At 35.2% G+C, this 26,574-nt stretch overlaps 5 protein-coding genes across 9 annotated transcripts; 4 read left to right on the top strand and 1 right to left on the bottom strand.

Annotated features, from left to right (window-relative positions):
* The first annotated feature begins 1,199 nt into the window (after window positions 1–1,199).
* On the top strand, window positions 1,200–5,062 carry LOC102624592 (cysteine-rich receptor-like protein kinase 34). Its single transcript, XM_006473906.4, has 7 exons — window positions 1,200–2,395; window positions 2,511–2,648; window positions 2,861–3,042; window positions 3,265–3,475; window positions 3,662–3,899; window positions 3,995–4,145; window positions 4,255–5,062. Exons 1-7 carry the CDS (start codon window positions 1,315–1,317, stop codon window positions 4,561–4,563), a joined length of 2,310 nt encoding a protein of 769 aa, XP_006473969.2. The 5' UTR covers window positions 1,200–1,314; the 3' UTR covers window positions 4,564–5,062.
* A 1,981-nt stretch (window positions 5,063–7,043) lies between these two features.
* On the top strand, window positions 7,044–9,314 carry LOC107176426 (cysteine-rich receptor-like protein kinase 19). Its single transcript, XM_052434156.1, has 8 exons — window positions 7,044–7,175; window positions 7,259–7,325; window positions 7,499–7,753; window positions 7,848–7,891; window positions 8,059–8,267; window positions 8,440–8,667; window positions 8,818–8,905; window positions 9,015–9,314. The coding sequence occupies exons 1-8, from the start codon at window positions 7,044–7,046 to the stop codon at window positions 9,312–9,314; spliced, it is 1,323 nt and encodes a 440-aa protein (XP_052290116.1).
* A 4,297-nt stretch (window positions 9,315–13,611) lies between these two features.
* LOC102623247 (class V chitinase-like) lies at window positions 13,612–16,895 on the top strand. 3 transcript variants are annotated; one of them, XM_015529092.3, is made up of 7 exons: window positions 13,618–14,841; window positions 14,955–15,086; window positions 15,178–15,359; window positions 15,484–15,694; window positions 15,800–16,037; window positions 16,126–16,276; window positions 16,397–16,895. In XM_015529092.3, exons 1-7 carry the CDS (start codon window positions 13,740–13,742, stop codon window positions 16,703–16,705), a joined length of 2,325 nt encoding a protein of 774 aa, XP_015384578.2. In that variant the 5' UTR covers window positions 13,618–13,739; the 3' UTR covers window positions 16,706–16,895. The 3 variants fall into 3 exon arrangements, with proteins under 3 accessions (XP_015384579.2, XP_052289422.1, XP_015384578.2); XM_015529093.3 differs by lacking the exon at window positions 16,126–16,276 and having other exon boundaries at window positions 13,612–14,841; window positions 16,391–16,566; XM_052433462.1 differs by lacking the exon at window positions 16,126–16,276 and having other exon boundaries at window positions 13,612–14,841; window positions 16,397–16,566.
* A 377-nt stretch (window positions 16,896–17,272) lies between these two features.
* LOC102624297 (class V chitinase CHIT5b-like) lies at window positions 17,273–19,044 on the top strand. Its single transcript, XM_006473905.4, is given in 3 exon segments — window positions 17,273–18,231; window positions 18,233–18,551; window positions 18,654–19,044. Coding segments are annotated over 3 exon segments (1,140 nt in total). The 5' UTR covers window positions 17,273–17,439; the 3' UTR covers window positions 18,683–19,044.
* A 3,479-nt stretch (window positions 19,045–22,523) lies between these two features.
* On the bottom strand, window positions 22,524–25,689 carry LOC102623721 (uncharacterized). Of its 3 annotated transcripts, XR_008052074.1 has the most exons (10): window positions 25,279–25,683; window positions 24,606–24,672; window positions 24,137–24,211; window positions 24,006–24,042; window positions 23,848–23,931; window positions 23,642–23,702; window positions 23,412–23,518; window positions 23,203–23,268; window positions 22,892–23,048; window positions 22,524–22,802 (listed from the first exon to the last, which is right to left on the bottom strand). XR_008052074.1 is itself a non-coding variant. In XM_006473903.4 (9 exons), exons 1-9 carry the CDS (start codon window positions 25,355–25,357, stop codon window positions 22,953–22,955), a joined length of 672 nt encoding a protein of 223 aa, XP_006473966.1. In that variant the 5' UTR covers window positions 25,358–25,689; the 3' UTR covers window positions 22,524–22,952. The 3 variants fall into 3 exon arrangements, 2 of the variants coding, with proteins under 2 accessions (XP_006473966.1, XP_006473967.1); XM_006473903.4 differs by having other exon boundaries at window positions 22,524–23,048; window positions 25,279–25,689; XM_006473904.4 differs by having other exon boundaries at window positions 22,524–23,048; window positions 24,606–24,669; window positions 25,279–25,666.
* Window positions 25,690–26,574: the final 885 nt, after the last annotated feature.

Genomic DNA, 26,574 nt, shown 5'->3' on the forward strand with positions numbered 1-26,574 from the left:
CTGATGTAGAAGACGCCCCCATGTCAATGCAAACGACATGACCTGCTGCTAACGATGCAAATTACTGAACATTATGTTTTCCCTTTAACATCTCCATAATTAAACATTGTACTTCTTTTAAGCATAATTAAACTTTGTACTTCTTTTAAGCATAATCAAACTGTGATATCTTGACCTCAAAAAAGAGTCCCAGAACGTAATTATGGAGTTTTTGAATAGGAGATATCGAGTCTATTACAGTCTAAAATTTGAATGATGGTATGCAACACTTACTGAATCTTTAATACAAAGAAAGCAGATCCATATCTAGTTGTATGCAATGGTAGATAATTACATTAAAATAAATACGTATTATTTACTTCACTAAAAATAACTCCAATACGTTGATCCTAATAATGATACCGCTATGCTACGTACTTAAAGAAGGTCCTTGGCCTTCAAATTTGTGTATGAATGAAGAAAATAGATTTCAATCAGTCATTTTGACTCTGGCTGTTTTCGTGTTCATTCGGTCGGTCGGCAGCTATCTCCATATAATAAAAAACTATCATGAGAAAATTCTCCTTCTTAGTAAAACATGGACCAAGACTCGGTATTTTTTGTTTCCCAAACAACCAAGACTCTTGGTTTCATGCTAACTTGTTGATACAACTTTTGCAGTCCCGTGTGAACTGGAAAGTACTAGCAGGGTCTCTTTCTCTTCCTCTCTCCAATAATTCAAAATTAAAATAACGAAGGAAGAATCAAGAAGCAAGAAGAATGACTATTGATCCAAGTTAGTGGTGTGGTACAAGAGATCTAGATTACGAACCCCACTCGTTTACAGTGGAGAGAGAGGATGCAATTCCTGTTGATGTGTATGTATTATATAGAGTTCAATTCTTATCTCAAGTTCTCTTGGCTGCCGTGCCTTTTCACACGAAATTGTATTTGCTTGATTTAATTCAATAAAAATCTCGTGGTAAATTATTTAGATGGTGACTGTAAAGAAGTGCCCAATTCAGGTGGAAATTATAAATCATCAAAAGCCATCAAGATGCCACATAATGTTGTCTCCTAGCAGATGAAGTGACGGTTAGTTAAATCAAAACGTGCTTTTCTTTCTCTTCCTCTCTCTTACAAGTCAACATTGAAGTTAGGGAGTTTCATCCCCGTGAAAGCAACTTATTTAGAAGGCCCATTGGTACAACATAAAAGAGGAAAAAGTGTACCATTTTCTCACGAACTCTAAATAAAGTCGGTAGAGGTATTTCCCGTCTTGCTAAAAGTGCTTTCACATTTCCTGCTGAAAAAGCTTTGAGCTTCCTTCCTTGAATGGCTTGCAAAACCATGATCCTCTTCCTTCTCCTTCTTTTTTGTCTACCCCTCAATTTGCACTGCACAAGCTCGACAAGTTGGATTAAAGGAGGCTACTGGACTTCTCGAAGTGAACTCCCCGTTTCTCAAATAAATTCTGGTCTTTTCACTCACCTTACGTGTGCTTTTGCATATCTTAACTCCTCCACCTTCACTCTCTATATCAATTCGACATATGAAAAATCCTTCTCTAGCTTCACCAACACAGTGAAACGCAAAAACCCATCAGTTGTAACGCTTTTGTCCATCCGGGGTGGTACGGCAATCTTTTCTTCAATGGTAAATCAATCTTCTAACAGAAAGTCTTTTATCGAATCCTCCATAGAAACAGCTAGGCTTTATGGCTTTCAAGGCCTAGACCTTTCTGGTGTGCTGCCAAGTAAAAGCACCAACATGACCAATTTAGGTATCCTATTTGATGAGTGGAGGGCTGAAGTAACTTCGGAGGCAAGAAACTCAGGCAATTCTCAGCTGTTATTAGTAATGAAAAGTCATCACTTGCCGGCTATCGATTCAGTGACTTATCCTATAGATTCTATGCTCAGAAACTTGGATTGGGTACACGTTAGAGCCTATGACTACTATTTGCCTTCAAGGGATAACTTCACAGGAGCTCATTCTGCTCTATATAGCTCTTCAAGTTGGTTTAATACAAATGATAGTATAAGAGAATGGTTAAAAACAGGATTTCCAGCTAACAAGCTTGTTCTGGGGCTGCCTTATCATGGCTATGCGTGGCAACTTGTTAATCCTAATGAGAATGCAGTTGGTGCCCCGGCTGCAGGTCCGGCTATCACCATGGATGGCTCCATGGGGTACAAGTCCATCAAAGCATTCATTCGAGATTATGGCTATGGGGTTGCCTCATTGTATAATGATTCTTATGACGTGAATTTCTTCAGCAGTGGAAAAAATTGGATCAATTTTGATGGTGCAGAGGCTATTACAGCAAAGGTTTCTTTTGCAAAAGAGAAAGGACTACTTGGTTACAATGCATTTCAGCTATCCAATGATGATAAATGGGAGCTTTCTTTAGCTGGTATGCAGTTGTTAATTACTTATAACTCTTACGATCAATCTTTCTCAACCAAGAGGAGTTTTGAATTATAAATTTTGTGACATATTCTGATTAGCTTAACAAACAATTTTCCCAGCTCAAGGACAAGGTCAAGATCAGAAAAACAAAGCAAGGTTATTGGTCATTATTTTGGTCACAGTAGCCACAATTATTTTTCTTCTGAGCATCATGATTTGTTACTTGCAAAGACGAAGGAGATTACTCAAGCCAGGAGGTAACTTCTAATTATAAGTACAATAGTATGGCTCTTCTCCATTGTCAACTTTAATAAAACAGAGGACAACAATTCTCTGTACAAAAGTTGTTAAAAAAACAAACAACTTTCTGTGCAAGGAGTTCATAGTCTGCATTTTAGAAGATCTGATGAAATAAAAGGGAGCACCATTTTGGACTAACATTTGCTTTTCTCATTCGTTTTTGGTTTAGGACTTGTGGTCACTGCAAGAAGATCAATATCCAAGCTGAAACACAAAATATCAACTATCGAAAACCTTAATTATGATGCCAATAATCTGCGAGTATTCACTTTTACAGCTATTCAAGAGGCTACAGATAACTTTTCAAGTGAGAATAAGCTTGGTGAGGGTGGATATGGACCTGTGTATAAGGTAATATTTTTCTCATTGGTTATTTCTGTTGTGGGACTCCTGGGTTGATTCTGTATACCAAATGTTTGACAAATAATCTCACTGGTTGTTACTGCAACAGCCGGAATATAATGTTCAAACAGTTGAGAAAATGATAAGTTTTAAACACTATGGTATGCCATCTGTTATTGTCAGCAGTCATTTTCAAATTATCATTATTACATGAGTGTGGCCATTTGCCAGGGGAGATTACCAAATGGACAGGAAATGGCTGTAAAGAGACTTTCCAGAACTTCTCATCAAGGACTTGAGGAGTTCGAAAATGAAGTTAAGCTTACTGCAAGGCTTCAACATGTGAATCTATTACCAGTTTTGGGAATTTGCACACAGAGGGAAGAAAAGATGCTGATTTATGACTACATGCCGAATAAAAGCTTGGATTTCTACATCTTTGGTAAGCGGACTTTATGGTTGCAAGTGAATAGCATAGTATATTATGCATGCTTAATTGGCCTAACATTTAAGCTTTAAACAAGCAGAGGTAGACCCAGTTAAGAATTCAAACTTTTAAAAACTTGAGATGTCTAAAATCTTCCTTTTTCCCTTTTAATTAAAGTGAGATGAGTCTGATTTTATGCAGATCTGCGAAGGCGTTATCTCTTAGATTGGAGAAAACGTGTTCATATTATCGAAGGGATTACTCAAGGACTTCTATATCTCCAAGAATACTCAAACTTAACAATAGTTCATAGAGATTTGAAGGCAAGCAATATTTTACTTGACCACGAGATGAACCCCAAGATATCAGATTTTGGTATGGCTAGAGCTTTTACAAAAGATGAATGTGAAGCAAACACAGGTCGGATAGTTGGAACATAGTGAGTATACTGCCCGCGTGTTATTTGATAGGACATGTTTACATCCCTTCCCTGTTGAATAATTGACAATGTTTTCTTTGATATACACATTGCAGTGGCTATGTTCCCCCTGAATATGTAAAAAAGGGTATCTACTCCATGAAATATGATGTTTATAGTTATGGAGTTCTTCTTCTACAAATCTTAGGTGGTAAAAGAACTTCATGCTATTATGGCCCGAACGAAAGTCTGAACCTTTTAGAATATGTAAGTTGCCATTTCTTCCATAACTGAATACATAATTATGATTTATATTTTATTGTGCATTATGAATTACTTTAAAATACAAAGCTGAGTAAAAATTATTTTTTTCCAGGCATATGGATTGTGGAAAAATGGTGAAGGAATGGAGTTTATTGATTCATCACTTGATGATTCCTCTTCAGCATGGAAACTCATGAGATGCATGCAAGTAGCTTTGCTCTGTGTCCAAGAAAATGCTGCAGATAGACCAACCATGCTTGAAATTCTTGTGATGCTCAAAAGCGAAACTGCAGACATAAAAACTCCGAAGAAGCCTGCTTTTTCAGTTAAAAGAGACAACGATGAGATAAGTGAATGCATGTTGGAGGCTAACATTTATTCTGTTGATGATGCAACAATTACACAGCCGGTACCTCGATAACCGCATACACTTTCATGTTACAAGATTGGAGAAGATATTGAAAGTATTTTCATTTCCCCAATTACGAATGGCACTCAATCATTAAGGTACATGTTTTTGGTCTCAATCTGGTAACTTCAAGCAATATCGGGGGGATTTCAGATTGCTCTGCGTCCTTTGAGATCATTGAACCCGCTTGAAGAGTCGGGAACAATCAGACAACTTGCATATATATTTCCTCAGGGTTCTTTCATTTCACTGTTAATAGAAAATAGTTATACTACTGATTCTTTAGCATCTTGTTAAGATAGTCAAATTGATTAGTCACGTGCTAGTTAATATAGTTAGTTAAATAGAATCTGTTATACATGATGACGTGGCTGCTTATGTGGCAAATTAGTTTTAGTTACTAGCTCAGCTGATTTGCATGTAAACAGAATGAAGAATATTCCAGATTGTAGTATATAAACATGTGTAACTAATCAAACGATTCAATGAATAAGATTCAAGTTCTTTCTTCTCTGCTTCTCTGATTTTTCCTTTTCATTTTCTTAGTAAACAAACAAACAAACTCATCTTTCTTAATTTTATGCAACAGTATAGGTTATTGATTAGCTCACTCTTGCCCCAAGTCCCTTCTGAAGAGGTGAGTTTGATTATTTCTAGGAGAGCATAACTTTTTGTTGTGCCAGTATAAATTCTTGGGATTTTTTTGGCTAGTTGGCTATGCCATATAAAAGATGTGGAGAACTATGATTCTGTGTAGATGAAAGGATATTTTGGAATCTTTTTTTTTCCCTAAAATTTACAGATTTTGAATTGAATAGGTAATAGGTTTCCTAAGTAATGTTAAGAGCCACACTAAGCATGAGAAGTCAGACACTGAAGCACCTGGTATCAATCAGATAATTCATCATCTTGTACTGCACCCAGGTTGCTTAATACATGTCCACCCATGAATTAGAATGCAACAAGGCATGGTCATTCAATAAGCCAGAGACTCCATGAAGCATGTGATGCATGTGGAGTCATTTTTTTTTTGGTATATTAAACTATCTAGTATTCGAATTCGGTAGGACCATTAGGGCGGCAAAACTCTCCTAACAAGTATTTAATACAACTGTATTTTTAAATCTCGTACCGAAGACCTTGGTTAAATTAGAACAGCCTCGCGTGGAGTCATTTTAATTTACTACTAATCCAACTTCCTAGAAAGAGAGGAGGCCAAAAAGTCCATGACAAATTTAAATATAAGCCAGGTTTTGGATATGGGGCCTTGTCGATACTAGCTACTAAGACGATTTCTTTGGTTGAATTTGACTTCTGACTATGTTATAGAAAAACCTTCATTTAGTTGAATCCAAGGCGTCATTTCGAATTGAGCTTGTTTCTATTTTTTTGACTTGAGCTCGTTTTTGTTTTTGTTTCCATTCAACCGGGACCCATGTCTACGTGAAAGACCCTTTGTAAATTTTTCTATCCTTCTCTCGAGTCTCAACTTATAAAGGAAAATCCCAAATATTACCTGAGAAAATATGAACACGTATGATCGATAATTAACGAGAGATAAAATAACCATCGGCTCTCTTTCGCTCTTTCTATTATAGGTCAACAAAGAAAAAAGTCGTGGACTTGTAAACAAAATAAGAAGCCAAAGTCTTAGATTCTACAGGTTCACAAATTTACTTTTATCTCACGTTAAGTGATTCTTTATTTGACATATATTACCAGCTAATAGTTGCAATGCAGATATTATCGATATATCACGGCACTACAAAAACTAAAAAAGTATTGGTGAGGCGTAAAATTCTGAAATTCATATGGAAATAGTGGAAGTGTCCAGAACGTGTTGAGGATCGGAAGCTGAATCAAAATGACATGCAGTGTTGTCTCCAATTTCCCAGCCTTTTGCAGGTCATTTGTTCAAAGTTCAATAAAAGAGCCCTATATGTCTCCTGCTTGCAGGAAGCACTTTTATGTTCTCTCTATTAAAAGTCAGCTTAAAAGGTCGCCATGCTGTTTCATTCTTTCTTTCCCATAAGAAACGAAACATCTCATATTCCTTATTTAGATATACATCTTTTCTTCCTTAAGATGAATAATTAAAAGTGATTTCACGTATGCTAAGTGCTTTGATGGCCTACAAAATCGTGACCCTCTTCCTTCTCCTTACCCTTTCTCTCCCCCTCAATTTGCAATGCACAAGATCGCCAAATTGGATTAGAGGAGGCTACTGGCATGCTCACAGTGAACTCCCCATTGCAGAAATACATTCTGCTCTTTTCAGTCACCTTATGTGTGCTTTTGCTTTTATAAACTCCTCCACCTACAATATTTTCATCAACTCCACCTCTGAACAATTCTTTGTAATCTTCACCAACACTGTAAAACACAGAAACCCATCGGTTGTAACACTTCTATCAATCTGGGGTGGTGCAATCTTTTCTTCAATGATAAACCAATCTTCTAACAGAAAGTCTTTCATCAAATCCTCCGTAGAAATGGCTCGGTTTAACGGATTTCATGGCCTAGATCTTCATGGTGTTCTGCCAGACAAAGGTACCAATATTACCAAATTAGGGACCCTATTTGATGAATGGAGGGCTGAAGTAACTTCTGAGTCAGAAAATCGGGCAAGTCTCAACTATTATTGGTAATGACAAGTCATCACTTGCCAGCTCTTGAATCAGTGAGTTACCCTTTAGATTCTATGCAGAGAAACTTGGACTGGATACATGTTTTAAACTTTGACTACTATTTGCCTACGAGGGATAACTTCACAGGTGCTCATTCTGCTCTATACAGCTCTTCAAGATGGTTCAATACAAATGATAGTATAACAGAATGGTTAAAAAGAGGATTTCAAGCTAAGAAGCTGTTTTGGGGCTGCCTTATCATGGCTACGCATGGACACTCGTTAATCCTGATGAAAATCCTGTTGGTTCTCCGGCTACAGGTCCAGCCATCACGATAGATGGCTCCGTAGGCTTCAAGTTCATTAAAGGATTCATTCGAGATTATGGTTATGGGGCTGCTTCGGTGTACAATCATTCTTATGTTATGAATTTCTTCAGTGCGAAAACAACTTGGGTCAATTTTGATGGCGTTGAGACAATTAGATCAAAAGTTTCTTTTGCAAAAGAGAAAGGGCTGCTGGGTTATCATGCGTTTCAACTTTCCAATGATGATAAATGGGAGCTTTATTCAGCTGGTATGCAATTGTTGATTACTTATGAATCGAAAAAAATTTGAATTATAAGCTTTTTGAGACATTCAGATTAACTGAACAAAAACCATTTTCACAGCTCAAGAAGTGGGTAATGATCAGAAAAACAGCCCGCGGATGTTGGTAATTATAGGGAGATCAGGAGTTCAGGACATGCGGTGTAAAAGATTGTGGAGTTTTTCTTCAAAATATATCAATATGTTTTTCTAGAAATATGGCAAGCCTTCTGTTATGAGTGGTCGTCATTATCAAATACCAAATTTACATGGGCATCCATGTCCTTTTGACAGGGGATATTAGCCAAGGGACAGGAAATAGCTGTGAAAAGACTTTCCAAAACTTCACAACAAGGGCTTCAGGAGTTTGAAAATGAAGTTAAGCTTACTGCAAGACTTCAACATGTAAATCTAGTTCCGGTTGTGGGAATTTGTACAAAGGGGAGAAAAGATGCTGATTTACGAGTATATGCCAAACAAGAGCTTGGATTACTACATTTTTGGTAAGAAGACACTGCGGTCCTAGGGACAATGATTTCGTACTCCACGCTCTTAATTCGATCACATTTAAGCTTTACAGAAAGCATTCAGTCTTAAGCGGTCTGAAATGTTTCTTTCTAGCTTTTGCGATTGAAGTAATACTTTATGAGTCTGATTTTATGCAGATCCTCACAGGCGGCATCTCTTAGATTGGAGGCAACGCGTGCATATCATTGAAGGGGTTACTCAAGCACTTCTATATGTCCAAGAGTACTCAAATTTCACAATTGTTCGTAGAGATTTAAAGGCTAGTAACATTCTGCTGGACAAAGAGATGAAGCCCAAGATATCTGATTTCGGAATGGCTAGAGCTTTTACAAAGGATGCATGTGAAGCAAACACAGGCCGGATAGTCGGAACATAGTAAGCACATTTCCTACATGGTATTTGGCAAAAATATTGATTTTTGATCTTTTCTTTGTTGAACACAATTGATAATAGATATTTTCTTTATAACACATTCCCCCTGAACATAAGAAAAGGTATATACTCCATGAAATACGATGTTTATAGTTATGGGGTTCTTCCTCTACAAATCATAAGTGGCAAGAGGACATCACGCTATTATGGCCGCAATGAAGATTTGAACCTTTTAGAATTTGTAAGTTACCTTTTCTTTCCTGTTTAAACTCATAATTCAGATTTTTTCCTGCATGTACATCTTGAGTTAGTTTAAGTTACAAAGCTCGATAACAAGTAAGTTTTTCCAGGCATATGAGTTGCGGAAAAATGGAGAAGGTACGGAGTTTTTTGATCCATCACTTGACGATTCATCTTCGGCATGGAAACTCATGAGATGCATGCAAATAGCTTTACTATGCGTCCAAGAAAATGCTGCAGATAGACCAGCCGTACTAGAAATTCTCACGATGCTCAATAATGAAACTGCAAACATAAAGGTTCCTAGGAAACCTGCTTTTTCGGTTAAAAGCGATGAAGATGAATGCATACCAGAGGTGAAAATTTGTTCTGTCAATGATGCATCTATTACACAACTGATACCACGGTGACCGCATAGACTTTCATGGTACATAATTGGAGAAGATATTGAAGTATTTGTATTTCCCCGTTTAAGTATTCTACTCAACCATTTTATACCTTGTTTTTGGTCTCATCTCAATTTGGTCATATACTCAGTTAATGCTTACTGCATCCTGACCGTGAAAACTACCTTAGAACTATTTTGCTCTTTGAGCACTCAGTATGGCTTCTTCCAGTCACTCATGTTTTACGCTCTGATCAATATTATTGGAACTATATCTGCTACAGTTGTATCTGGCCCCTTATTTCCTGAAAAATGAATTGTCTTTAGAAGGAAACAGAAAAAAGTGATCACAACACAAAGCTAGCAATGGTAGAATTAATGCAACTATTTACAGCTGCTCGATGGTATAATTTTTTTGGGGTTTCTTACTTAGTTGGCAATGTAAAGTTAGGAGACTATGATTCTGGATGTATGAGTGGAATTCTAGAAGAAATTATTTTCCACAAATTTAAAAAATTTGTAACGACACTAGCTGGCTTGGTAGTTCGTGGGTCACACTCGTCCGGAGATATACTATTGCCTAAATTAGAAGTGTGCTAGTTGACAGAAGAAATCTAATTTCCCGCAGAGATTGCTTACCTTATTAGTTACATAAATTATTCTAATTTTAAATTATTTAAATAATTAGTTAAGAAAATTTACATTAAAAGTTAAAATAAAATAAAGATAAAAGCAGTAACAGAAATCACCAAAAAATTAAGACACTAAAACATCCGACCTTAACCAATCTAATTAATCCTCTATCTACATTATCAAAAATTTATTACCCTGTTGATGGTTGAATAACCCTAATCCCTTTGATATACTTTCTTGAGCAATATCAAATATAATCTCATATACTATTATACTATATCTCCATTTGCATTACAATATATGAAAACTCATTAATATCTATGGTATTATTGGATTAAGTATTAATTATATGAATCAAATTAGTACATCTTTGTCTCCCATGTAATTGATGTAGGACAAATCTAGTCATAGTAGGTCTGTAAATGTAATTTCCTTTTTTTTAGTTTAATTAGGATTTATCTTATATTTTCTTGTTTAAGTCATATTCCTTTTCTTATAAGGAAGTATAATTTTATTAGGAATAGAATAATCCTAACTAGTATAAATATGATTGTAATGCTCATTTCTTTACACAAGTTTCTCATCAATAATATTCAGTATTTCTCAATTGAGATATTTTTTTCTTTTGTGAGAGTTTTCTTCTTGAGTTTTCAAGAACGTACGCTAGAACGAAATCTAGTATTGCTTCTGCGCTGCATTAAGTGGTATCAGAGTCTTTTTCTATGCCAAGAAGAGCTTTCCTACCCATCAACCACCCTTTATACACAATTTCTTCCTCTACCATCCATTAATTCCATCAAGTCAAAAAAACAAAAAAAAACTCGAGCCATCTTAACAACCACCGCATGCGGCTTCTGCCGCCACCATTTTTTTTGTCTTTTGGTTGATCTTATCTACCATCATAACCAGAAGAAACCGGCCATCAAAACCCGACCCATCTCACCGCCATCCACCATGGTCACTGGAAAATGCACCAAACAGCCGCACCAACCGCCGGTCAATCCGCGGAACTTGATAGCCAACACCACTACCAATCCGCCCACCATTATCGGCCCTTTCTTTCCAACCTACTCCCACTGCCATCCGTCAGCTGGTTCACTGGAAACCGAAACCAACCTCTTCCACAACTTTGATTCAACTTTTCGGTCAATCCACAACGAATTTAGTCAAACCACCACCTTCATCACACTCACCACCATTACATCTTCTAGATCCACCTATCTTAGTCCAATTTTCTGATCGATTGTTGCCGACAACACAAACTTTTTCTTATTTATAATTTTTTCCCATTAATTTTTCTTAAATTATATTATTGCCCTATAATTTTATGTTTTCTTTAAAAAACCAAAAAGCCAAAAAAAAAGAAATTAAAAAAAGAAGAAGATTGGTATAGTGAGATATAAAGAAGATGATGATGATCATTTCTATTATGATGGATTTACTAATTCTAAGGATATTTTCGATTGGATCTTCAAAATTGAAGATACTCTTGAAGATATTCTAGAGGATAAACATGTCGAGTACGTGTCTTCTAAATTAATGGGACATTCGTCACAATGGTGAACAAACTTACAAGCAACACGAATTGGACACGAAAGATACAAGATTCAAACTTGGCATATATAGTATGCACAAGAAAATGAAAGCTTATTTTATTCCTCCTAAATATTTTCGGACGATCCATCGTAAATTTGATTAGTGTCAACAAGGTACAAATTATGTTCGATTCTATGAATCTCAACTTCAGAACCATTGTTGTTGTGTGAATCTTTTTAAAGATGATGAAAATACAATTTCAAGATTTGTGAAAGGATTACGTGTTGATATAAGTCATATTCCTTTTCTTATAAGTAACTATAATTTTATTAGGAATAAGATAAGCTTAACTAGTATAAATAAGCTTGTTATGATTGTTTCTTTACACAAACTTCTCATCAATAATATTCAGTATTTCTCAATTGAGATATTTTCTCCTTTGTGAGAGTTTTTTTTATTGAGTTTCAAGAACGTACACTAGAACAAAATCTAGTATCGCTTCCTCACTACATCATTAATTCATAGCATCCATTACAGAGAACAAAGTGCGTAAATCTCTTATTGGTCTCATTATGTATTCTTAAATCATTTAAATATTGATTAAATATTTAAAAGTCTTAAGTATAATAATAAACAATTAATCATAGAATAATAAAATAAAAGTAATACAAAATTATAGAATTAAATTTCCATTGTTAGGCTATATCGTAACCCTATTAAAATAAATTTAGTTCATGATATAAAGAGAATCCATAAAATTAATTAGCAACATTCAACCAAAGTAATTAAGAGAAGAATTAAAAAGTTTAGCCGTTGGACTGTGGTGAAATCTTCTTCTCCATGGCTTATCTTTAGTTCTCATGCCTCTCGACTTCTTCTAATTTCAGTTGCAGCTCCTATTCAATATTCTTTCAATCTCATTCTTTTAAGCAAATGTGCTCCCTAATCTCCAATGTATTAATGATTTATTCCCAAAATATACCTATAATAAAAAAATAAAAAATTTAAGATAAAATCTTGAATAAAGAATAATAAAAAGGCATAATTTAAGTTAGATAAACATTAAAATCATTTATATGTTATAAGCACATCATATACCACCTTCAACTAGGGATGGCACAATAACTCAAACTTGGATAATCTGGATGATTTAGGTTGGGTCTAACCCGCATTTGATCAAAATAATATATAGAATCAGGTATTAGTGTTCTTAAATCGGGCGTATTCGGGTCTAGAACCAAAAATGCTGAAACTAGATATCTAAAACCTAGAGGATAGATTTTACTTTTCAAATACAAATATAGAAGGAAAAAATCAAGAAGACTATCACCCCCATTATCAATTGGACTATGGTATGGTTTTACATTAATAATATCTGCTGGTGTATTATCTATGTCATTAATGAGATCATCATTGTAGTGGAATAAAAAGTAAAGATGTTGCAGCGATGTCGTCAATGGTAACACCTTTTCTTTGACATCTACTAGTGTAATGTCATTCTCATCAATGAGATCATCTTTACAGTATATTAGAGAGTAATGTTGTTGCACTGATGTCATTGTTGGCAACACCTCTTCTCAAATATAAGAAACGAAGATGCTTGCCGTATAGGAAGTTTGAGTTTCCCGCATCATGGGCTCCTAAATTAGAATTTTAGGGGTAACAAAAATAAGAAGAAAATGGTCTTTTAATGCTCTTATATATATATTTTTAAACTTTGTAGGATAAAATAGTTTTTTAATTCATTTAGGGTAAAATGATTATTTTTATTTAAATTCTTCCATAGAATTTAATTCTACCAATGTTAAAGTGGTTGATTAAATGCAAATATACAAAATAGAGGGTGCTGCTAAGTTACATTAGCTGTAACTTACAGCTCACCTAAAATTAATTTTCCATAACCCCTGAATTATTTGAGTAGTTACAATTAGAGGTTTAAAGAAATTAGTTTTTAGGTGGTTGTATGTTACAACCAATGTAACATAGTAAGTTCCCTAACTAATACGTAAGAGACGAAGTTGTCCATCATACACGTCAGATGTGACATGCAAAATTGAATTTTCTTGGCTTTCCATTCAAGTTGGTTAAATTAACATAAATATCGACATTTATTATTTTGCCAACCGTCGAAGATTTTTTGGCTTTAGCTCTTGACCTTTTTCTAGTAGAATCTGCGGTGAATAGTAGCTTTCACATGTGAAAGTCTTGAAGCAAATCACCAAGCAAGCATGTGCCATAGCGCACTGTACCTTGACTGGGTATCGACCGCTACCTTTCTCTCATGGCAATAAAAAGTATTCGTGTCCTCTTCTTTATCTTTCTTTCTTCTTTTCAGTTAGAGTTTTCAGATGCACAGACCTGGATCAAAGCTGGTTACTGGCTAGCTGGCCGTGAGTTTCCGTTGTCTGACATAAATTCTGCCTTGTTTACTCACCTTATATGTGCTTTCGCTGAAGTTGATTCTTCCACCTACCAGCTTTCCATTTCCTCTGCCAATCAGCAATACTTCTCAATCTTCGCTAACAGCGTTAGGCGAAAAAACCCATCAATCAAGACTCTTCTGTCAATCTGGAATGGACAGAATTCAACGTATCAATCCATTTTGGGCAACAAAAATATTAACCCTTCAGTTTTATCTTCAATGGTTGGCGACTCTTCTCACAGGAAGTCTTTCATTGAATCTTCAATAAGAACTGCAAGGCTTTATGGATTTCAAGGCATTGACTTGTTCTGGCTCTGGCCTAACAGTACGGACTTGAATAGTCTGGGAATTCTTTTAGATGAATGGAAAGCTTCTGCAAGTGATCAGCCAGAGTTGACGTTGTCAATGGCTGTTCGTTATTCGCCAACTCATGAAACCGTGAGTTATCCTATTGATTCAATGAAGAAGAACTTGAATTGGGCACATTTAGTGGCATACGACTATCATATGCCTTCGAAGGAAAATGTTACAGGTATCCATGCTGCTTTATACAATCCTTCAAGCAATATTAGTACTGATTTCGGCATAAGAGAATGGTTAAGAAGAGGGTTCCCTGCAAACAAATTGGTTCTTGGTTTGCCATTTCATGGCTATGCATGGACATTAGTGAATCCCAATGACAACGACGTAGGCGCCAGGGCTTCGGGCCCCGGAATAACCATCGATGGTTCAATGGGCTACAAATTCATCAGAGCATTTATTCAGAACTATGGTTATGGAGCTGCTCCGGTTTACAATGCTTCTTATGTAGTAAACTTATTCACCAGTGGAGCAACTTGGATCAATTTTGATGGAGTGGAGACTATAAAAGCGAAGATTTCTTATGCCAAGGAGAAGAATTTACTGGGTTACAAGGCTTTTCAACTTTCTAATGATGACAATTGGGCACTTTCTCGAGCAGGTATGTAATTACACAAATAATATAGGAATTTTAGCAGTACGTTTTGCCTAAACGTATTCAAATTTTGGCCATAGAATGTTATTTATAAGGAAACCTACATTCTATATTGGCAGCTCAAATAGAAGAAAATAATGATAAAGACAAGCAGAGGTTACTGCTACTAATTTTGCTTCCAATTGGTCTGGTTCTTATCCTAATAGCCTCCCTGATATGTTACTTCCGAAGAACTGCAATCAAGTCGAAAGGTAATATATATGCACTCTGAGTGATATAATGACCCTTTTTTTAAAAAAATTTTGTTACTCCTTATAGTGAAATGCTCCATTTGCATTTCAGTGATGATAATTCTAGGCAGAAGAAACTTGCGTACCCCAGGAACTAGTACACCAGCTGCCGAATATTTTGACAGCGATACTCCTAATCTACAAGTATTCAGTTTTTCCGACATCAAGGCGGCTACAAATAATTTTTCCAGTGCAAACAAGCTTGGAGAGGGTGGATTTGGCCCCGTTTATAAGGTAAAATATACCCACACATACGGCTTTCCATGGAATTTTATCTCTATGTATGAGTGGTAAAACGTTGAGTTTATTTGCAGCTCGGAAGAGAAAATGGTAACCGAATGGAATCCCCTTTTTGCAGGGTAACTTGCCAAGAGGCCAGGAATTTGCAGTGAAGAGATTATCAGCAACATCTACTCAAGGACTTGAGGAGTTCAAGAATGAGGTTTCTCTGACTGCAAGACTTCAACATGTAAATCTACTTAGGGTTTTGGGATACTGCACTGAGAGAGATGAAAATATGCTGATATACGAATACTTGCCCAACAAAAGCTTGGATCTCTATCTCTTTGGTTATTACCTATATCTTTGGATTCTGCCATTTGCTTAACTCCTATGTGTATCTGTAATTTTTATGAAATGTGATTGATGATCATTGATCAATGTTATGTTTTCAGACCCAATTAGACGATATGTTTTGGATTGGCAAAAGAGAGTGAACATCATTGAAGGGGTTACTCAAGGGCTTCTATATCTTCAAGAGTACTCTAATTTCAGAGTCATTCACAGAGATTTAAAAGCCAGCAACATTTTATTGGACAATGAATTGAACCCCAAGATTTCAGATTTCGGAATGGCTAAACTTTTCAGAAAAGATGTAGACGAAGCTAACACAGGGAGGATTGTTGGAACATAGTAAGCAATCAAATTTAGCATCTCTGTCTTTCTTTCTTTTTCCTTTTTCAAATACTTAAAAAAATCTTATTGATATATGCATATGCAGTGGCTATGTTCCTCCTGAATATGTTAAAAAAGGAATCTACTCCATGAAATATGATGTCTACAGCTTTGGAGTTCTGCTTCTGCAGATCATAAGTAGCAAGAGGAACACCCGTTATTATGGCACGAGTGAAAACTTGAATTTTCTTGAATATGCAAGTCTTTCTCTTTTCTCGTTTTAGTTTTCTATTTGATTTTGACAAGAATATATAATTAATGAATATGACTTTTAAGAAAGAACAATTAGTTACGTTCACGCATTTGCTTAGATGCAGGCATTTGAGCAATGGAAAGACAGCAAAGGTAAGGAATTTATCGATCCATCACTTGATGACTCATCTTCACCATGTAAGCTCTTGAACTGTATGCAAGTGGCTCTGTTATGTGTACAAGAAAATCCTGAGGACAGGCCATCAATGTTAGAAGTTTCATCCATGCTGAAAGATGATTCAATGGCCATTGCTGCTCCAAAAAGGCCTGCATTTTCAGCAAAGGGTGATGAAAATGCAGAAACCAGCTCCACATCGCGGCAAGAAATTTATTCATTCAATGATCCTGAACTTTCACAGTTAGAACCCAGATGAGATTTTAGTAAATTGTTTGATGTTACAAATTTTAACGCAACTTCGTGTGAAATTAGCTAGCATGGCTTCTGAATTCCACGTGTCACCTCACTTTCACAAGAATTCATCAACGAAAGACAAATGAATAGCCCACAAAGTAAAATTAGATGTAAGATGCATATAATAATTAATTATTTGTTCTTTTGAATCACTCTGTTGTTTATTCCCTTGTGATTCACGCGATTGATGTTAATTACTTTGACAATTTTATGTCTTATCCTGAACTTTGTAATTGTTCATTACGGAGAAAACAACTTTGTTAAAACAGTAAACAAAAAACTAATGTTACAATCTTTCCCAATCGGTTACCAAATTTTATATGCTCAATAAATTAATTCCCCGACAATGTGTAAGCTTAATTTTTTCTCCGAAATCGCCTTTTGAATGGGTCACCATAAGCGAATTTCTCTGGAGGCACTTGTATACTAATCAACTTAATTAAACTAGCCATCGAGACAACATGTAGCTGTCTTCTATTAAAAGACAAATGAACCAAAATTGCCGAATTATATAACACTTGGAAGTTGGAACATTGATTTTTAGCTCAAGAATCTAAACCCCATGTGCTTTGGGTAAACACAAACATCCAAAACCATGCGTAATGCATTATAATAATTGCCACTTAGAAAGGCAGTTTGATATATAAACTCATGCAAGCCTAGCCAGCTCATTAATTACATTTGTGAAAGAGATCGATGGCATCTCTCCACTATGTTTGCTCGTTACTTTCTATACTTGTTTGCTTGATAACCATCGCTGCCACCGGACCTATTACGGCGTCACCTCCGCCCGTTAAAGCAGCTTATTGGCCTTCATGGGCTGAGAGTTTTCCTCCATCGGCCATAAACACGAATTTGTTCACGCACATTTACTATGCTTTTCTCATGCCAAATAACGTCACATACAAATTCAACATCGACAATTCGACGGCCATTCAACTCTCCAACTTCACCACCACCCTCCATCACAAAAACCCGCCGGTAAAGACACTTTTCTCCATCGGTGGTGCCGGTGCAGATACTTCAATCTTTGTTGACATGGCTTCTCATCCCAGGTCCCGTCAAGCTTTCATACACTCATCTATTCAGGTTGCACGTAAATTTGGATTTGATGGGCTGGACCTTGATTGGGAGTTCCCTCAAAACCCAAAAGAGATGCATGACTTGGGCCTCTTGTTGGATGAATGGCGGCTCGCCCTCGAGAGGGAAGCCAAGGCCACGTGTCAACCTCCTCTGCTGTTTACTGCCGCCGTGTACTTCTCCGTCGACTTTTTCGTAGCCGACGTCTACAGAAAGTATCCAGTAGGCTCAATTAATCGGAATTTGGATTGGATTAATGCAATGTGTTTCGATTATCATGGAGGCTGGGATAATACGACAACGGGAGCCCATGCGGCATTATACGACCCTAAGAGTAACTTGAGCACCAGCTACGGGCTCAAGTCTTGGCTCAGGGCCGGGGTGCCCAGAAGCAAACTGGTTATGGGCTTTGCCGCTGTATGGGAGGTCGTGGAAACTCAAGGACCCAAATTCACATGAGATTGGATCACCGGCGGTTGACGTGGGCCCAGGAGATAAAGGGTTAATGCAGTTTGTGCAAGTGGGGGAATTTAATAGGATGAATGGTGCCACTGTGGTGTATGACGTGGGAAGTGTATCCACATATTCTTTTGCGGGCGCAACGTGGATTGGGTATGATGATGAAATTTCAGCCACAATCAAGGTTGGGTTTGCTCAAGCCCTTGGGCTTCGAGGGTATTTCTTTTGGGCCTTGAGTTATGACGACGAATGGAAAATTTCAACCCAAGGTAGTCAAATTTTCCATTAAAAGTTGTATTATTTTATTAGTTTGGATTTGGTTAATTTGGCACTACAAAAGCTCATATTTTTTTATTGTATTTTTTTTGCAGTTGCCCGGGCATGGATTCTCAATGATTGAGATATATATAGAACTTGAATTAAATTAATTTCTTATGAATCATGATAATACATGCATGGCACCGCAGTAATTAGCTACTAGCTAGTGTGTTGGAAATTGCTTTGGTTGGCAGAAAGTTTTTGGGAGCTTGGTTTTCTTTAACATGCATGACTAGTTTGTTTTTATTGTTTCTTGTCCTCGCTAACGTTGGAGGAATGCAAGTTTTATTGATAAGCAATGCTTATAATGTCTCCTTTAGTAAGAGTTTCTTTTGTCTTCATTTTTATTCAATACAAAACCTCCTATGTCTTGCAATTTATCGATACTGATGGCTGGATTTGATCATAAACTTGGAGGTTTTTCCTTTAGGCTTGCTACAGAAAATTTGTGCCCTTATTTGAATGCCAAACTATTTAATCAGTACTGTCCTAAAAGCCAGATTGTGTAGCTTCTCATATGCCAGCCTGTCTCTCAATTTAGATTAAGATAGTTTCGGATTTGTCAAAGATTCCTTCGTGTCGGGAATCTGAAGTTAACATTAAAGTCCAAAATGAAAGTGACAACCACAGGTCAAGAAGATTTGTATTGAATGTAGTACAAAGGTAACAGACGAAAGCATAGAGCTATTTGGGCATTTGTGGCGGTTAGTTTCCAATACCTCTGAAAGGAAATTGTAAGTTGAGGCCAATTTACGTTAGCACCACTTTAGTAACTAATATCATAGCATGACTCATGCTTATGGTCGAGGAAGCACCATAACGAGGGTTCGAACCCTCAGGTGGTCAGGTTTTTATGTAACTTTCATACAAGAAACTTGGATTCCTAATTCCTAAAATAAGAAATGGGCAATATCTAGCGGTATATTTATTATACTGAAATTTGAACAGGTCAAAAAAGCCTACATAAGAATAGAACCAATAAAGAATGGTCTTGGTCCATCTTCTTTAAAATAATATTTAAGTCTACTCTGTAATATTTTCAAATGAAACACAAAAACGACGAGTTTTTGATAAAACAATAAAAGTATAATCTTATAAAAAATAATTTAGGTCCATTCTCTATAAATAAAGACCTAGGTCCATTTTCTAATATTTTAAAATGAAACATCTAAAAGGTCAGTTTTCGATAAAATGCTAAAAGCGTGATCTTACAAAAAATAATCTAGGTCAATTTTCTACAAAGAAAGACCTAAACTCGTTCTCTAATATTTCTAAATGAAATTTGTAAATATCGATTTTTCAATAAAACAACAAAGGAGTAATAATACAAAGAATGACCTAAATTCATTCTTTAATATTTTTAAGTAAAATGCTTAAAGGTTGAGTTTTCGAAAAAAAGTGTGAAAAATATGCTTCTACAAAGAGTGACTTAGGTTTATTTTTTTATAAAGAAATACTTAAGCCAATTTCTAAATAAAACACCCAAAGGGTAAATCTTCAATAAAACGCCAAAGGAATGACTCTACAATAATGAATTATGTGCTTAGAAAAAAAAAATTAATTTTTTACGAGTAAGATCCTACAAAAAAAACACTTGTAGGCAAAATGTCGTAAAATTAATTCTCTTTATGAGGAACCAACATAAAAGCTGAAGTCAAGCTCAAACCTATTAAAGGTTGAAAGCCAAAAAGTCATGACAAGTATTTATAAAACACTTGTCATGAACAAGTCTTGACACATGTTGATAGTTGTCCTTATAAACAGGAATTACAAACTCTTGTCACAATGACAATACTACATATCATGATAGCTCCTCCACCTCATGTTTCAAGTTACTTATGTAAAGGCCAGTATACATTTGAAGATAGGACGTAAGATGAATGCAAAATGCTATCCCTCTCCCTCTAGACTCCTTTCCTCTTTCGAAATTAAATATAAAAGGTTAATTTGGGCGTTAGAAGGCTATCGCCCGCAATCCTGACACCCTTTGACAATTTATTTTTTCTTTTATAGAGCCTTTAACCACACAAATGCAAATGATCTAAAACCCACGTCTCAAGGAGGAATGGACCATAAAGCTTGACATAGAAGAATATTTGAGATAAAAAATTAATTACTGCATGTTGAGATAAATTTTGCATCAACAAAACTGTCTCTCTATTAAAAAAAACACTATCTCTCTTAAACTAAAGCCGTTTTACAAAAACAAAACAAAGAAACAGTACTGTCTTATTTCTTCAGAATCATAAACCAAAACAAGAAACAACAAAACAAATACAAAACGTTCAGAATCATAACAATGGCAGCTAGTAAACCAAACAAAAACAATAATAACAATAATGCAGAAGTTAGTTAATGCATGATCCTCTGCGGCGTTAAGAATGTAAATAATCTAATTGCGGGGGTGGGTGTTTTCAGGACGAGCGACACCAGCAGTGACCTTGGCAACGTCAAGAGCAGAAGCTTCAGGTTTTTTCTTGGAGTACAAAACAAAGTAACCAATAATGCCAGCAAAAGCAAAACCAGTTAAGGCCATTTTCAGTGGACATTGTCCCAGACTTTTGCGCTGGTGAAGAACCTCTGTTGAATGCTGTGCCGCTTGATCTGGCCCTGCCATTTCTTTGTTAATTTTTGTTTTTTTTATTCTCTTTATGAATCTTCTGTAATAACTTGAATTATATATGGTGTTGTTCTGCTGGATTAATAATAATCTGAAAGCTGAAAACTGAGTGAGAAATATTGTTAATATAGATGATTAAAAAAAAAAGAATTGGATGTGTTCAACCAGCTTGTGGAGTTGAAGAATTCATGGCCTGGCCTAGAAATTTACTTGGTGATTAATCGCGTGGCAACCATTTTTTCAGGGTCTAGTTTTACTTATTTCCTGTCGAAATTTATGGGGAGTAACGAGTCCAAAATTGAATCTTTAAAACAGTAAAATATTTGCGAGAATGATCGCTGACTATGAAAATATTTTTTACATCACCGTATATATTTATACTAAATTTATCAATTCTAAAAGAAATGATGAACTTTTTATTTATAACAAATTTATCGTGTATATATATTAATATTATTAATTTTCTTTAACCTACTAAAAAGAATATTTTTCATTCTAATTAACGAGATTCATAAATGATACATCTAAGACAATACACTTAAATATTGTATTGTGATATGTATAATTAATTTAATATATCTATCCCTTACATATTAATTTTTTAAAATAAATGAACGCATAGTATAACATCATTTTTTTTGTTATATGGCTAACATGGTACTCCCAATATATTCTCGAATCACTTCGCCATTTAAATCTTCAACCCTAACAATTTTTTGACTTCACAAAATAATGATGATGAAGATGATGACTCTTCTAAAACCTTTCTAATCAAAATTTTTTTTTTTTTGTTCACATCCTTATATCATTATTTAAAATTAGTCAAAGGTAAGAAGGTGTTTTTACACTCACTAGTTAGGCATATAGTAAAACATTGTGACGTTCATTCAAATAACGCGTGACAATAGAATCTAATCTTTTATTTTCCTATTCATTTCGTGATTCTGCTGCCCCTATTTATTACATGCTACAAAATAAAATATAATAGAATCCACCATTATTTATGTTGTATCATAATATATAATTCAACATTTCTTTACTTGAAGGAACCTTCAATCGTTGTCAAGATTGACGAAAACTTAATTAGTTTTGTCGTTCCGTTCAAATTATATCCCGCAAGGGCCACAACTTCAGGAATTTTCATTTTCCCCTTATTAACAATTGAATCAAACTTTAATTGCCAACTTTGACATTATTTTTGAGATTTTGAATGGAACTTATGATTACCGGGAAATATTAAAAAAAAAAAAAAAAGAAAAGAAAGGCACGAAGTGAGTAAAAAAAAAAAAAAAAAAAAAACAGCTTAAAAATCAGAATAAATATTTAGCCCTTTTAAATATTGATTCTCTACTTATGCGAAGCAATTGACTCTTAAATTTGAGTTAAACCAGTCAGTAAAATGAATCAACAATACATTAAAAAAATAAAAATAATATAGTTGTTGCGGGAGGGGAAAAAAAAAAAGCCGGTCAAAAGAATGTCGAAGGGTCTTCTTGCAGTTTCGCATCGAGTGAGAGAAAATTCCAGCTTTATTGCCCGGGACATATTTTGTTAAATAGCAGCATCACTAGGGTTAGGGATTCTGCAGAGGCATACCAATTAAAATGACCATTTAGAATACTTTTTCTCTCTTTCACTCTGAAACACTGAAATATCACATGAAGCCGTTACCTTGCGGAAATAAGCATGCTGCCATAAAGTGGCTATCCATAACGCTAAAATGGCGCCAAAACTATCTATGGTTCTCTCTCAACCAATCGACAAAATTGTCGAGGATCAAGGGCCAAGCTTGAGTTTCGTCATAGTTTTCAAGATCTGGAAAGCTTATCTGCAGCAAACCCAAAATCAAATGACTCAACAATCTCCAAATTGAAGGCCAAATAATGTTCCAAATCATCCTGTGAACTTAATTGAAATGCCCCCCCCACCCTGTCCCCCCCCCCCCCCAACCCAAAAACAAAGAGCAAAAAGTAATTGCTTACCTCATTACAAAATCGAAAAATACCCAGCCACTGGTCCAGGTTTATTACCTTGTAGTTGCTTTGAACCTGACAAAATCAAATCCAATCATATTCAAACACAAAGTTGAGAAGTATACAAAAGACATAGTGTATCCTTATCTACAAACCCATCAGTAATCACTAGAGTTTCAATAGAGAAATGTGAAATAAATGGCATATTGGCCACTTACCTTTAGATAATCAATCAGTAAATCAACTTGACGACGGAATTGGGGTCCCAAAACAAGATTTAGCAATTCACAGATGGTCTCAATATCTATGTTCTTTTGCTTCTCTTCTGCAGCAGTTAAAACAATGTACGGGCATATTCAAAAGATAGTTTAATGTCACAAAGAACTCTTCATCACACAAAAAAGGTCCCATATATTTAAAACCACAATATTGACTATTGTAAACTCACCTGTCAAGTGGTAGCGAAATGCAAAAGAATAGAAGTCTGCAAAGTTTGGTGGTGTCCTCACCTATTCAGGATACAAAAGACGAAGTAATATCACTCAATTGTCAGTTTGTAGGAAGCATAAAATATCAGAAGTATGATACAACATAAATAATAATATTCAACATGATTCCACTAACTACACCAGAACTCCATAAGAATGGAAATACCTCTTTCTCCAGTTCTGAAATAGCTTTTTTCAGTTTGCTTAGGTTATTGACCTGCAGTGTTTTCAGACCCGTTTCCCACTCATCCTGTAAAACATTGGGTCAGTTACCAATACTTATAAAAACTAGTCATGCTAACAGAAGTCAATGTTATGTTTTACCTGAGTGAAGTAGCCCAACTTTACAGCTTTCAACTTCCTGAGATATGCAGACATGAATGTTATAAGATTAGCTTAAAAACAAAATCAGAACGAAATGCAACGCCAATAATATTTCACAGCATAAGACATACCAAGCAAGCATCAGAATCCTGACATCAGTGTACTCCAGTTCTAGGTCCTTGCAAAGAGTCACTATACCATCTGGGCTGCTCAAGCAGACATAAAAATAAAAAATAAAACATCAACAAACTATACAAGAAAAATACGTGCTTCATTATATGTAACTCAATCCAAATCCATTTGTGCATCAATAAGATTTCAGTAAACTACCATCCACATCAAAATTGACAACCACATATATCAACCAATGAAAAAGATAGCTGTTTTTCTTTTTAATAAACATATAATTAACTTATATTATAGTAATTGGGGGGGGGGGGGGGGGAGGAAGAGGCCCTGTTGGTGGATAAGATAGAGAATATAGAGAGTTAAAAAGAAATAAAACTAGGTGGAATGAAATCACACATCATACAAGCAAGATATAATAATAAATGAATGAAACTGTCGGCAACATGAAAAATTTAGACAGTATATGCTTACTCGATTATTCCTCCATTCGCATATTTATCAAAAAAGTTCTCTATCTCCTTCGCTTTAGCTTTTCCTGCTTTACCAGATGTGGGAGAAACAAATACCACATGGTTAGAACGTGACAAAACAAAGGAAAATTCAGTGCACATCCAAAAAAATCCTATTGTCTTTAAATAATTCAAAAGTCTCCCACCCCACACTCCCTGTTGCGGAATCACCACATTGCCTATATATATATATAACGGAACCTTACAAGTAACAAGCACTAATAGCAGCAATTTTAAATTGGGGAATTAGCTAAATCATGAGAAAAGCATAAATCAAAACCAGAAACGTGAAACCAAAACATCCTCTTGAAAAGAAAAAAGCACAGCTATCCACTCCCTAATCACAGTTCATAACTGATTACATTAATACCTAATATAATGGAATTTCAAGTTCTAATAACACCCGGAAAAGAAAAACTTTATGACTAAAAAACAAAACAAAAAATTGACCTTTTGAACTTAATTTTCTCAGTTAAAAAAAAAATTGATAATGTATTGCTTAAAGTTTCAAACTTTCGTTGCAAGCATTGTCTAATATTATTTTCTTCCCGCGCTTTCACGGGAATCAAACAGAGTCAAATTTTTAAAAAAAAAAAATCACAAAAAATAACAATAAAAAAGGTGGGTTGACGTACCGGAACGAGCATTAGAGGATTTGACGGCCGGCGGATTTTGTGGGGCCGATGATTTCCGCTTTGATGATGCACGGGGCATTTTTACCGGTGAATTTCCTATGTTGAAAAGCTTCTAATTGAAAATAGTTGAATCAATCTTAAAAAAATAATAATAATAATAACAACTTATAATATTCAAATCAAACCCTAAATTAATCTAAAATTATTAATTTGATTTCCTTGGATTAAGATTTAGATAATAACGGAAGAGAAAATTAATGGGAGATTTTAGAGATCGTAAGAGAAGAGAGAGTCTGTGGGCGACTTGGAATTGGAGGGGAGGGAGTAAAGGTTTTGCTTATTATTTATAGATAGAAGCGGCGATTTGTTTGTCAATCACGATTCCTGAGGCGCGTGGGGAATCGTTTCCGGGTCGGAACAGAAATCCGAAATCCACAAGTGAGTCACCTCCAAATTCCAATATAATTCCGCAGTACTTAACTATAGTGTTTTAAACTTAATTTCCGAAAGGCTCCACCATCTTCATTTTAAAAATCAAATTCAATAGAATTAAAAATTTAAAAATAAGTCCATATTCAATAATAACAAACTAATAATAATAAAACTATATAATACTAAGTTAGACTCTGCAGTATTAAATTTTCTTTTAATAATTAACAACAACAACAACGACAACAAAAATAATAAATTTTTCTTAAGTCTTAACTTAATTACTAACTTGGAATTACATAAATTTATAAATTATAGTCCATAATAACATTGATGTATATTTATAATTTTATTTATTAAAATCATGATGTCAGTTATTAATCTAATAAATTATAAACATAAATCAATTAGAGTATTTTTTTTAAACTAAGAATTAAATGAATTTTAAAAACTTGCACTAATAAAATATATTAAAAAGTTTCAATTTCAAGTTATTTATACAATCATAAAATTTTAAGTTTACTTCTATTAAAAAATGACATGTGCTAATTGCGGACCTTTTTCATGTGTCATGCTTTAGCCCATCTCTAACCGTGCCGTGCTTTTAAGAACTGCGTGCCTAAAACTCTAAGCCCAGCCCAACTTGCGTGGGTGTAGTACTGTGCCGTATGCCCCACTGAAGCATGCTCGTGCCGTGCTATAAGAAAACGTGTTGTGCTCGTGTCATGCCATGTGTCGCCTGACTCATTGGCCATCTCTATTTAGGGGTAAAAAGGTTTTGTAGAGTCAAAGTGATTGATTGATACAAGTTTAAAAACAAAATTGGTGCAAAGAATATGTAATATCCCAAATCTCATAAGGGTATTT

The sequence above is a fragment of the Citrus sinensis genome, chromosome 9, assembly GCF_022201045.2.
Source record: "Citrus sinensis cultivar Valencia sweet orange chromosome 9, DVS_A1.0, whole genome shotgun sequence".
NCBI classification, from domain to species: Eukaryota; Viridiplantae; Streptophyta; class Magnoliopsida; order Sapindales; family Rutaceae; genus Citrus; species Citrus sinensis.